The sequence below is a fragment of the Panthera tigris genome, chromosome E3, assembly GCF_018350195.1.
Source record: "Panthera tigris isolate Pti1 chromosome E3, P.tigris_Pti1_mat1.1, whole genome shotgun sequence".
Lineage (NCBI taxonomy): Eukaryota > Metazoa > Chordata > Mammalia > Carnivora > Felidae > Panthera > Panthera tigris.
In genome coordinates this window covers 26,149,966-26,162,647 of record NC_056675.1, presented here as the reverse complement: position 1 = coordinate 26,162,647, position 12,682 = coordinate 26,149,966, and the positions used below count along the sequence as shown (strand labels likewise).

Genomic DNA, 12,682 nt, shown 5'->3' with positions numbered 1-12,682 from the left:
TTGAGCTGAATTGCTCAGTGAAGAAGGAGGGAGAGAGGTGGAGATGTGAGGCAACAGCAGTACCCTCTCCGCGGAATGTTCTACGAGTCGGTTAAGGTTGCAGAAGCCCTCCAGTCGGACCTGCCCACTGTATCTGGCCCTCAGCATGGCCTGCCTTCCATGTAACTCGCAGGATGGGCCTGGCAGCCAGGTGAAGAAGAAAGCAGACCCTGAATTTTTCAGAGTTCTCATACTCGGAATTTTCTTCTGTCTTGCAGCCGATGCCTTCTTCAAAGCCGCTATAAGCCTCATTCCGGAAGTTCCAAAGACGATTAATATCGATGGAAAGATGCGACCGTCAGAATCATTCCTTCTGGAATTCCTCTGCAATTTCTTTTCTACTTTATTAATAGTTCCGGTACGTTTCGCCAGAAGAGCCATAGGTGATGTCCTTCTTTGATCTGCCTCATGTACATCTTTAGCCCTAAAAGTGCAGGGACATTCTCTCTGTGTCTATGTGCTGCTTTTCTAGTCAGAGGTTTACATTGCTCAGTGTTTTGTTTACTTTTATTTAGTAAATAATCTCCTCCCTCAACACGGGGATTCGATCTTAAGACCCTGAGATCGAGAGTCACATGCTCTACCAACTGAGCCAGCCAGGCATCCCTAAGTTACTCAATGTCTTTTCCATTCATTTTGTATACGGGGTGTCTTAGTTGCGGTTCTGTACATAGTCAAGTGGGTGCCACTTTAGGGGTTAAGGACTGAGGCCTCGGACCAAGATGCCTAGGGTGGAATCTCCCCTCCCCCTCTTCCTAGCCCCGGAGGCTCAGGCAATTATATAACATGCCTGGGCTGCAGTTTCCTAATCTATAAAATGGGAGTAATAATAGTGTCTTCATCTCCAGGTCATTGTGAGGATTAAGTGAGTGAGTATACACATATGGTTAGAACAGTCCAACCCTGTAAAAGGTGATGGTGATGTTCTTTTGATGGCAAGTGCTAGAAACCAAAATGAGATAGTGGAGATCAAAGAAGACATTGTTGGAAGGATGCTGGGGTTTTTTCTGGAACATTCTGATGTGCAGTCATGCTTGGGCTGGCAGGAATCAGGCTTCTGTCTCTCCAGACCCAGCACCAGGACCCTCACCCTAGCAGAGGTTCTTAACCCACAGTCTCCCTGCTTGCTTCGTGAGGGTTTGGCAGGACAACCATGAATTTAGATGAGAAAAAAAAATCTCAATTTTTACAAATCTCTGTGAAACTGAAATTGGCCCTTTGCTCCCTTGTGAGTTTTTTGGTTTTTTTCCATTGTGAGTTATATAGGCAACGAGCCACAGTAGCAGGTAGTCACAGGGCTAGGAATTTGTCACCAAAGAAATCAACCATTTGTTCATATCACATTTAAGGTGACAGATATTTCAGAAGACTTAAACATACTCACCAAGAAGTAATAGAATACGGTATAACAAATACATTGAAAAAATATTTTGACAAGTATATTTTAGCATAATTGCTAATCAAACATACTCATCAAGAACTAATAGAATACATTATATAACAAATATATTGAAAAAAATATTTTGATGAGTATGTTTTATATTTCTTTTGTGGTCTTGCATATTTTATTTTCTGCATTTATTTTATTTTTTTGTTTTTATTTATTGTATTTTCTGTATTACAAGTCATATCCTGAGGAGTCCATAGCCTTCACCGGGCTATGACAGGGTCCAGGTACAAAACATGGTTGAACCAAATGTGTACAGGAATCCGGGATCTGTGCTAAAATACAGATTCTTGGGGCCCCCTCCCAGAGAGGTGGACTCAGTAGGTTAAGATGGGGCCCTGAATCGGCACTTTTGAAAGCCTCCTGAGTAGTTCAGGTGTGGATGGTCCAGGACCGCACTTGAAAAAACATCCCTCTGTACTCAGGCCAGGAAGCAACTCTCTCTCATGAGTACACAGTTCCTTTTTGGGGTGACAGAAATGTTCTCAAATTGATCGTGGTGACAGTTGCACAGCTCTGGGAGTATCCTAACCACTGAAGTGTGCATTTGGAATGGCGTGTGAATTCTCAGTGGAGCCGAGGAGACAAAGAGTGACTTAGCTTCCAAGTGTCCAGGTTGAAATCCCAGGTTCTGGGGAGACAAGATGGCTTGGTCAGGAGGCAGTGCTCAACGCCTGACCTCAGGGTTTTCAAATCACCTTCTTAGTCCTTTGTATAAACAGTTTCTCTGTATTTTGGAGAGTCTAGTTGTCAAGTGAGGGGACCAAAAAAAAAAAAGAAGAAAAAAACCCCAGCATTTCTAAGGAGTAATCTAAGCTGATCAGTGTCATTGTTTGTTGGTTAATTGGGATGCATTTTCCTTCTACACATGAGATTTTCTTCATGTTAAAAATCAGAGACTGGACGAAAGCCTTGTGCTTGGAGTCAGAAACTTGAGTGCCGTCTGACCCAGTGACTCAGCAGCCTTATGGCATTGGGAACGTTTTGTAACTCTTCAGAGCCTCAGATAATTGTCACCTTTCTAAAATGTCACCCAAATGCCTGCCTGACGGGGCTGCTCTGAGGTTGAATGAAACAGTTGATCTGAAAGTACTTTTGACCCAGAAGCTCTGTCCGTGGGGTTGCATGCTGATGAGCAGTGGGTGGCATCCAACCCAGAGACACGGTTTTTGGCCACACAATGATGGAAAACATTTGGTATGAATTACCCACGTTTAAAAATTGGTAGATCACAGAAAAACCCAGCTTTTTAGTTCCTCTTGAGAAATCAGATCCTGCCATGTGGGGCCCACATTCTCCGACCCACGGCAGCTGGCCCATGCTGTGGAGGGAGGAAGAGGCATGTGCAGTCTCTCCAATTCCCATGGGTGCCTCTGGACCCATTTCTGTCGCCTGCCTGGTCCATTGGCATTCACCAGAACGTCCCCCTGGCCTCAGCGGATTGTCTCGTTCCTGGTATCAGTGTGCACGCTTCTGTGGGGTTTTAGTAAAGATCAGGAGATGAATATCCCTTGTGATTGCCTGTCCCCTGTCCTGTGCTGTACTGCAGACCTTCAGCAGCCTTCAGTCTCTGGGACTCCTCCTCCAAGCCCTGCAAAGTAGGGATCACTGTGCCTTTTCCACGTGAGGCGCCCATGCTGGGGAGCCTGTGCAGCTTGAGGTCGCACAGCTAGTGAGCAGCAGAGCAGCAGGTGTGTGCTGCTCCGGGGTCTGTTCAGCACCATCTGAGCCTGAAACGTTGACAGGGCACTTTATCAGCTCAAGGCTGAGCCTTAGCAACCCTCCATCCTTCCTGTGGGATACAGCATTAGTAATAAATATGGAAGATGTTCAGCCTGAATAGCCGAGGCTGTGGGCTCCGGGGCCCCAGGATGGGCCTCACGTGAGGCACGTCTCTTGTGAGTAGGTTTAGTATGAAGGCAACTCCCGTATCCCACTTTTACCTGGTTCAGATCATATCCTTTCGTGTCACAGCTTTTACTTAATTTTTTAAGTTTAATTTTATCATTGTAAGAGCATTTAACAAGAGATCTACCATCTTAACATATTTTTAAGTATGTGATACGGTATCGTTAACTACAGACACCGTGTTGTACAGCAGCTCTCTAGAGTGTCTTCGTCTTGCTTAATTGAAACTTTAAGCCCATTTTTAAAAAACTGTTTATTTTGAGAGAGAGAGAGAGCAAGCGTGCAGAGACAGAGACAGAGCGTCCAGAGACAGAATCCCAAGCAGGCTCTTTGCTCTCAGCACAGAGCCCGATGCAGGGCTCGATCCCATGAACCGTGAGATCATGACCCGAGTCAAAATCAAGAGTTGGACACTTAACCGACTGAGCCACCCAGGTGCCTCATAAGCCCATCGATGAGTAGCTCTCCATTTCCTCCTCCTCCTAGCCCCTGGCAACCACCATCTATTCTTAATTCTGTGAACATAACTGTATTAGATGCCTTATGTAAGTGGAATCATGAGTATTTCTCTGTGATTGGCTTCTTTCACTTATTGGCTTCCAGGGTTCATCCATGTTGTCATATTTGACAGAATTTCCGTTTTTTTTAAGGCTGAATATTAATCCATTGTGTATGTATATCACATTTTCATTATCCATGCATCCACTAGTGGGCGTTTAGGTTGTTTCCACATCTTGGCTACTGTGAATAGTGCCACAGCGAACATGAGAATACCGATACCTCTTTCAGATCCTGATTTTAACTCTTTGGACAAATACCCGAAGGTGGGATTGCTGGACTGCTGAATCATATGGTAGTTCTGTTCTTTTTTTTTTTTTTTTCTTTTGAGAGAGAGAGCGTGAGCAGGAAAGAGGGGCAGAGTGAGAGGGAGAGAAAGAATCTTAAAACAGGCTTCACATCCAGCCTGGAGCCCACTGTAGGGCTTGATCTCCCAATTGTGAGATCATGACTTGAGCCAAAATCAAGAGTCAGACGCTTAATTGACTGAGCCATCCTGGCATCCCTGGTAGTTCTCTTAATTTTTCAAGGAACCTCCATGCTGTTTTCCATAGTGGCTGTACCATTTTGTGTTCCTACCAACCGCGTACAAGGCTTTTAAAAGACTTCATTTTATTTGTTTAGAAAAAAAATTTAAAGTCATTTTAAATGCAGAAATAAACATTTCCCCAGGCCAGCCTCTCTTCGGCAAACGGTGTCACTTTCAGAGTATTTTGAAGTAATCTGCTGTGGTGTTAGCAGCGGTCAGCCTCTTGGCAGACAGACTTCTCTATAACATTTGGCAGGACATACAGACTTGATTGAACAGGTTCAGTGTTACCACTTCAGAGGCCTAATTTTGATTCAGTTAAAAATTGTAGGCAATGGAGGAGCTCCTGGGTGGCTCAGTCGGTTAAGTACCCGACTTCAGCTCAGGTCATGATCTCGTGGTTTTTGAGTTCGAGCCCCCTTCGGGCTCTGTGCTGACAGCTCAGGGCCTGGAGCCTGCTTTGGATTCTGTGTCTCCCTCTCTCTGTGCCCCTCCCCTGCTCACGCTCTTTCTTGCTCAAAAAAAGCAAAGGTTAAAAAAACAATAGTCACAAAATAGCTGGCTTACATGTAATGCTTCCCCTAGTTAGCCAGCTCCATAAAGTCAGAGAGGGGCAAGAAAAATACAGTATTAACAGTTAGGAATCTCTGCTCTGGAGCCAGACTGTCAGAGCTCAAGCCCTGGTTCCTCCACCTACCAGCAGTGCCACTTAACCATTCTGTGGCTCATCTGCCATCTGTGAAATTGGGGGTGTGGGGGGGTGGTCATGATCATATCTAACTGGAACACAGAAAAGCTACGGTAGCCACCATAAAACTTAGCTACTGTTATTCGTCTTTGTAGCCACCTCAGCGCCTGGCACATAGAAGGTGCTCAAACTGTAATCCAACCACCATGACTTACTGGGTGCTTGCCTGCGCCCAGCACTGTCCTAGAACCAGGGACAGGGCGGGACACCGTTCACACTGTGTTCCCAGGGCAGTCCTGGCTGTGTATCGGCAAATATGGCAGAGGAAGTGTCTGTCGTGCTGGGTTACAGGCGACGATGAAAGATAAGCGTAAACAAGAGATATTGTGGGGCAGTTCACTGCGGGAGTGAGGAAGTCACTTGAGAACTGCACTGCAGAATTACAGACAGGACGGTCTGTGATGGAGACTGGGGGCCGGCGGTGAGCAAGGCTCTGGCTCGCTGATCGGAGAAGGCCTCACTGAGAAGCTGGCGTGTACGATGGGATCTGGAGGCTGTCGAGGAGCCAGTGTGGCCGTCTTGCAGATGAAGATTCCAGTCGGGGGGTGCGGTAGGGCCGGGAAGCCAGCCATCCTTGGCACGCGAGCTGCCGGCGGCAGCATCCTCTGCGCTTCCGTGGAGATCTGTGTGGGAGACCAGCCCCTGGGGACTGCCTCACCTGGGCTCCCTTCTGGTCTCCAAGTCGCTCAGCCAGCGGCAGGACCAACAGCAGACTGGAAGGCGGGAGGAGAGCGAGTTTGGGGCATCCGTCCCCTGACGCGGCCGTGGGTTGGCAGCGGCCTTGTTCTTCTACCCGAGGCTGCAGCTCCTGCTAGGTGCCGTCTCCAGCTGCGGGTCTTGCACTTTCGGTCATTACCCCCCCCCCCCCCCCCCGGCCTTGTGCTTTCAGTCCAGGGTCGGTAAGGGCTTCCTGCTGTCGTGAGGCCCCGGGTGCCTCGCCTGTCCTTCCTCTCCAGCTCCCTTCACGCTGCCCCTGTCTCGATAAATAATCCTTCTTGAACTGGTCCTCACGGAACCATTTTGAGCATGCCCACTGTGTCCTGGCAGGATTCTGAGTGGTCCAGCTGGGCCCAGGGGACATAAAGGTGCTGGCTGGAGTGGATGAGGGGCAAGGTGTGGCCACCGGGTGAGCAAGACGATGGCCCCAGAGCTGGGCACTGACTCTTGGTGGTAGGCCTCCATGGAGCATGTTCAGAAGGGGAGCCACAGAAATGCAGGCAGCTTGTTGGAAGTGAACTAAGCTGCTGGCTTTGTGGCATCCGGCACTCTCTTCCGATTCATTTCAGCATCTGAGGAACACCATTCTGCGCTCTGCCTCTTGGGTTTTTTCCTCTCCCAAGAGAGCGTCCTCACTTTAGCTGTTAATGTCACTGAACGCCCTGAAGAGCAAGGCTATATTTAACGCTGGTGCCCTTGCTGGTGACAGTGATCACTGGGGGCTTACGCAAAGCAGGTGGCTTCCGATGTTGGATCTGCTACAACACCCACAATCTTGCTTTTGGAGTCGGAGGAGCAGGACTTTTTACTGCTCTACACATAGAAGCAGTGTGTAATTTTGGAAACAGGCCATTAAGCTGACAGGTAACTTAGCTCCCTCATTCCTTGGACCCAAAGAGGCTCTCCAAGCTCGTCTCCCCAGACTGGAGCATGCTCGTCAGCGGGATGAACATTATCCTGTCCGTTTTCTCAGTGGTGTTTGAGCAGGCTTGTGAGTGGGCTCGCCTGCAAAGTAGCTGGCACTGCCATTCCCCGAGAACTGCTAAAGGGAGGGACCCAGGCTTCTGTCCTGGTGGATTTTTTGTTTTTTGGTTTCTCCTCCTGCTTCCTATCTAGCATTATTTATCCTTTTTTGGCTTTCCGCTAGGATCACCCAGAACATGGGGTCCTGTTCCTTGTCCGAGAGCTTCTCAACGTGATCCAGGACTACACCTGGGAGGACAACAGTGACGACAAAATCCGCATCTACACCTGTGTCCTGCACCTCCTATCCGCCATGAGCCAGGAGACCTATCTCTACCACATAGACAAAGGTAGCGGCGCCCCTCCCACTGGACTACACCAAGCTGGAATTTCATGAAGTCCAGTAAAATGTTTTTGTTTTTAAATCCCTTAGGGTTTTACACACCAGAAACTTCTAGTCCAGGGTCTCACTACATGTGCCCAAGTAAGAACCTGAGCAGATCCCTGAGCCCCATCCTGCCCCTTCTCAATTGGGAACCCCAAGAAGAGGCCGGAGAATTTTGTCTTTAACAAATATCCAAAATCATTTTGACAACCTGACAAGTTTAGGGGAGCACTCCAAGCACTCACTCCGTGCTCTCTCTGGTGTGCTACAGAATAACCTAGAAAGGTGGTTTGATGTCCATAGGCATGAGCTTCTCCCAGGCCTGCCCCTAACCACAGACTCAGGTGGGACCCTAGGTGTTTTTACCTAGTTCTTTAGGTGATGCTGAGGCTCAGGGAACCCCTATTTCAGATGCTCAGGAGGAAGGAGGTGGCCTTGCCTCCCCCACGTGCTACCAGCCATTCTGCATCTGCTGCCAGGAATTTGAAAGCAGACTTCTCACATCCTGGATGTAACGCAGGACAGTCCCAATTCCAGACATCTGCCCACTGAGCCCAAGCACCCACCTGCTTGTCAGACCCTCCGTTCTAATTATCGGTTTTCCCAAGATGGCCCTATTGTTGTGAAAAGTGCGTTGGCCGGTAATTGCATACTTTAGGGTTTAAGCAACGGTCTCTCCACTTGGAAATTTCTGGAAACACATTTGCAGTGCTAAGGGAGGGCCTTCTGCTACAACTCTCAGGCTTCCTCTAGCTGGCATTTGGGGGCTAATAGTTAAGATGTAACTTAGGGAGGCAGGTTGATGTGGATGATGACAGCACCTGAGACTTGAGCTCCTACTGCGTGCCAAGGCCCACCCCAGACTCCACGGATCTTTCTTCTGTACTCCTCACGGCCCTGAAGCGTGTGAGACAGGCATTTACATCCCCATTTTATGTGTGAGCAAGGGGAGACTCCGAGAGACGCCATGGTTTACTCCAGGGCCTGTGGCCGGTTATTGGTGGAAGTGCAAGTCACACCCTGAACTGTGGAGCATGCGTCATGCTGCCTCCTTTTATAAAATAACAGTGTTTTAATTAAATCATAACATATGTCAGACATACAGCCAGCTGGAAAGCTCAATGAATCATCACAAAGTGAACACACCCAGGTAACCCCCACCCAGATCATGCCCCCACCCAGTCATCGCCCCCACTTTCCCCTCCAGGGCACACCACTCTGCTTCCAGCATCACAGATTAGTTTGTACGTTTTCGACTTTTGATGTCAGTGAAATTGTTTAGCAAGCATTCTTTGGTGTCGGGCCTCTTCCACTCGATACTCTGTGTGTGTGAGATTCACCTGTGCCGTGCGTAGCTGGCGTGCATCCTTTTGCATTGCCGTGTAGTATTCCACCCGGTGACCATACCAGAATTTATTCATTCCCTCCGGTTTGAACATTTGCATGTTTCCAATGGTCCTGGTTCTGGCTGTTGAGGGTAGTGCTGCTGTGAACACATTTATATGTGCTCTTGGTGTACATTTCCACTGGCGATATGCCTACGGGTGGAATTGATGGCTCATTGGATTTGCTTATGTTCAGCTTTGGTAGATACTGTCTCACAGTTTTCCAAAGTGGTTGTACCAATTGACACTCCCACTCACTCCCATGAATGAGTGTTCCCTTTGTTCCCTCCGTGTGGTCAGTCTTTTTCATTTGGGCTGTTTTAGTGAGTGTAATTTGCATTTCTCAGCAATGAGATTGTGCACCTTTTCCTATATTTGTTGCCTTTTTTTATTTTTGAGAGAGAGAGAGAGCGCGAGCGCGAGCATGAGTGGGGGAGGGGCAGAGAGAGGGAGACACAGAATCCAAAGCAGGCTCCAGGCTCTGAGCTGTCAGCACAGAGCCTGATACAGGCCTCAAACCCACAAACTGCAAGATCATGACCTGAGCTGAAGTCGGACACTTCACTGACTGAGCCACCCCGGCTCTCCTATTGGTTGGCATTTTTATTTCCTTTTTTGCCAAGTGCACATATAACAGTAGAGACACTTCTGAGGACCAGGCACTGACCTGGAATTGGGTCTGCAAACCTTGGGCCCTGTTAGAGGGGTAAGCCCTTTCCTGTCTCCTGTCCTCTCCTCATCCTCCTATTTGAGCAGATTCATTTAACCCTCTGTCTAAACTATACAGCTGGCAGACTGGGAGCCAGAGTGCAAGCAAAGGGAGTGTGGCTATGTGCAATAGACAGGAGTCTAGATTTCTGGCTTTTAGAGAAGAAAATGGAAGGCTGGGTGGGTTGTTTTCCTTCTTTCTTGGCCCAGCTGTGTTTACTCTGGATGTGCAATTGTGACCTGACAATTGTCTTAGGAGGAGAGAGGCCCAGGGGGCCAAGGGAGGCGCTTCGTTTCCCCACCCCTTTCTTACTCTAGGCAGCCTTTTACAGTGTTGAAACAGGTTAGAACTTCTCAAGAACTAGGGTCAAATTTTTTTGCATTTACAAAGAATTCCTTTGCTACTTACTTTCTAGATTAATCCGATGACATTCTGAGATTTCCTGGAGCAAGAACTCCAGTGCTCTCCTACAAATGTGAGAGAGTAGACATGTTTGATGTGTGAGGGAAAGTTTCCTGTGTATGGAGTGTTCCTTTTTTATTTACTTTTTATTATATTCTTTTATTTGAGAGAGCGCATGCAAGTCGGGTAGAAGGGCAGAGGGAGAATCTCAAGCAGGCTCTACGCTCAGCGCGGTGCCTGACACGGGGCTCAATCCCATGACCCTGGAATCATGACCTGAGCTGAAATCAAGAGTCAGACACTCAACTAGCTGAGCCACCCAGGTGCCCCTGCATGTTTATTTAATTATGCAGATAGTGTGTATCCAGCTGGTTGGAAGACCACAATCCAGGATGCCCCTGTGAAGCCAGTGTAGCCCCTTTGCTCCTCCATGTCACCTGCCAGGCCCTTGAAGCGTTCAGGGTCGTGATCGCAGGGCAAGACAGATGCAGGGATTGTGGGCTATTCTTAGTGGCCACCTGCCAGGGATACCGTGTCTCCCTCAGGGGACTCTCGGGGCCACTATACACACTGGTCTGACCAACTTCCTTTTAATTCTCAACTTGGCCCTTTGCTCCCTCCATCATTATCAAGTATGGAAAACTCATCCTGCCCCCTAGCCCCTTTTTCCACTTGTCCGGTGAATTCAAGCTGTGGAGCTTAGCCTGTCCTTGTTAATTCCAGAGTTCCGTCCCAAGCGTAGATTTCAGGATCCCATAACCCCTTGTACTGCCCCCTTCTGACATTCAGTACGTGCTTTTCAGTTTGCTGGTCTGCATCTGCTAATGGTCTGTGAGCTCTCTGAGGCAGGAACCAAATCAGCCTTGGCCCCCACTGGGTCCCCAGCTCCTAGCGTGGAATCTGGTGCAGAGCAGACCCTTACCCAAGAGGTGCAGTGTGTGTGTGCGCACGCGAGCAGCCTGCTCTGAACACACGCCTGGCCCGCCTGGGGAGTGTTGGCCATGGGCAGTCTCAGACCTTCTCTCTTTTCCAGTGCTGAGCTAATCAGAAAGAGTAGGTTCCAACCCGGAGTAAGACTGAGAATTTATGCCAAGAACTATTCTGGTCCTCAGCAGTGGATGTGAGAAATTCCTTCACCAGCTGCAGTTTTGCTGCCCTGCAAAATCAGGTGGTGGTGACTGGCTGAATCACATTCTTTTACAAGAATCACAGTCTGTTACATTCTTTTAAGAATAGCTGTCATCCTCTGAATGGTGGATAGTAGTTGAGACATAGACCCATAAACAGGCAGAATTGGATGAGAGATTGCCTTTGGACAGAGAAGCCGGGGCGCAAGCAGACTGCTGGGGAGCAGTTGTTCATTATTCTTAGACAACAGGTCTGCAATCTGCTCACAAATGGTTTGGCTAGAAAAACCCATTATGTGTGTGAGTGAGTGAGTGTGTGTGTGTGTGTGTGTGTGTGTGTGGAGAGAGCAAGTGAGAGAGCTTGCACACAAGGAGCAAAATGGTGTCAGCTGGTGTTTCGAGGTGAGACAGGCAGGTATTCAATGTACTGCTTTGAAACAGCAACTAGAAATGTACATAAGACATGTCTGAAATTATTTTATCAATTAATTACTACATGCTTATTATCTGTCCCGTTCTCTTTTTTTGTTTATGTATTTTTGAGAGAGCTAGAGCACGAGCAGAGGAGGGCAGGGAGAGAGGGAGACACAGAATCCAACACAGGTTCCAGGCTCCAAGCTGTCAGCACAGAGCCCAATGCAGGGCTCGAACCCATGGACCTGGAGATCATGACCTGAGCCAAAGTCGGACACCCAACCGACTGAGCCACCCAGGCGCCTCTGTCCCATTCTCTAAAAGATTCAGACAAATTGAAAGGAAATAATTAAAAATTGGTTCTTAAGCAACTATAAATTAGGAAATATACATGGATATATGTATATCTGTGTGCTATATTTATATAAAGGCTCTACTATGGATACTGTTTTGTCACTTTTTAAAAATTAATAGTAGCTTGGGGCATCTGATTGGCTCATTCCATTGAGTGTCCAGCTCTTGACTTCGGCTCAGGTTGTGATCTCATGGTTCACAGGTTCAAGCTCCACGTCCAGCTCTGCACTGACAGTACAGAGCTTCCTTGGGATTCTCTCTCCCTCTCTCTGCCCCTCCTCCACTCATGCACTCTCTTTTCAAAATAAATAAACTTAAAAAAAAATAAAAATTAAAATTGATAGTATCTTGTAACTGTTACTAATAGTATAACATAGTATATGGTAATTAACAACTATAGATCACATCGTTTATTATCCTCCTAGTATTTAATATTGTAACAGAGCATTTAGTTAAAACTCTGTTGATTGACATTTACATTACTTCTCATTTCACCCTTTTAAACAAGTTTATAATGAACATACAGTGAACATATAACGAATGCTGCTGTTCACAGCAAAACAACAAATCACATATGTGCATCTTTGGGTACCTGCTGGATTATTTTCTTTAAAAAAATTTTTTTTTCATTATTTATTCTTGAGAGAGAGAGAGACAGATCATGAGCATGAGCAGGGGAGGGGCAGAAAGAGAGGGAGACACAGAATCCGAAGCAGGCTCCAGGCTCTGAGCTGTCAGCACAGAGCCCGACGTGGGGCTCGAACTCATGAACTATGATATTCTCACCTGAGCCGAAGTTGGATGCTTAACCGACTGAGCCACTCAGGCACCCCTTGATTATTTTCTTAAAATAAATAAATCCTTTGGAGTGGTCTCTGTAATCAGAGATCTCGACTTTTTTGTCCTAAGACTACGTTAAAAAAATTGTTAAAATACACATAGTAATAAAGGTTACCATTTTAACTATCATTAAGTGTACAATTCAGTTTTATCAAGT

The 12,682-nt window shown here is 47.3% G+C and overlaps 1 protein-coding gene across 8 annotated transcripts in view; it reads left to right on the top strand.

Moving 5' to 3' along the window:
* Positions 1-12,682, top strand: part of VPS35L (VPS35 endosomal protein sorting factor like) — a 122,056-nt gene that overhangs the window by 100,868 nt on the left and 8,506 nt on the right. For all 8 annotated transcript variants that reach the window (XM_042972084.1, XM_042972085.1, XM_042972086.1 and 5 more), the window contains 2 exons: positions 258-397; positions 7,094-7,259. In XM_042972084.1, the coding sequence (XP_042828018.1) occupies positions 258-397; positions 7,094-7,259 (306 nt within the window). The remainder of the gene's footprint in view (positions 1-257; positions 398-7,093; positions 7,260-12,682) is intronic.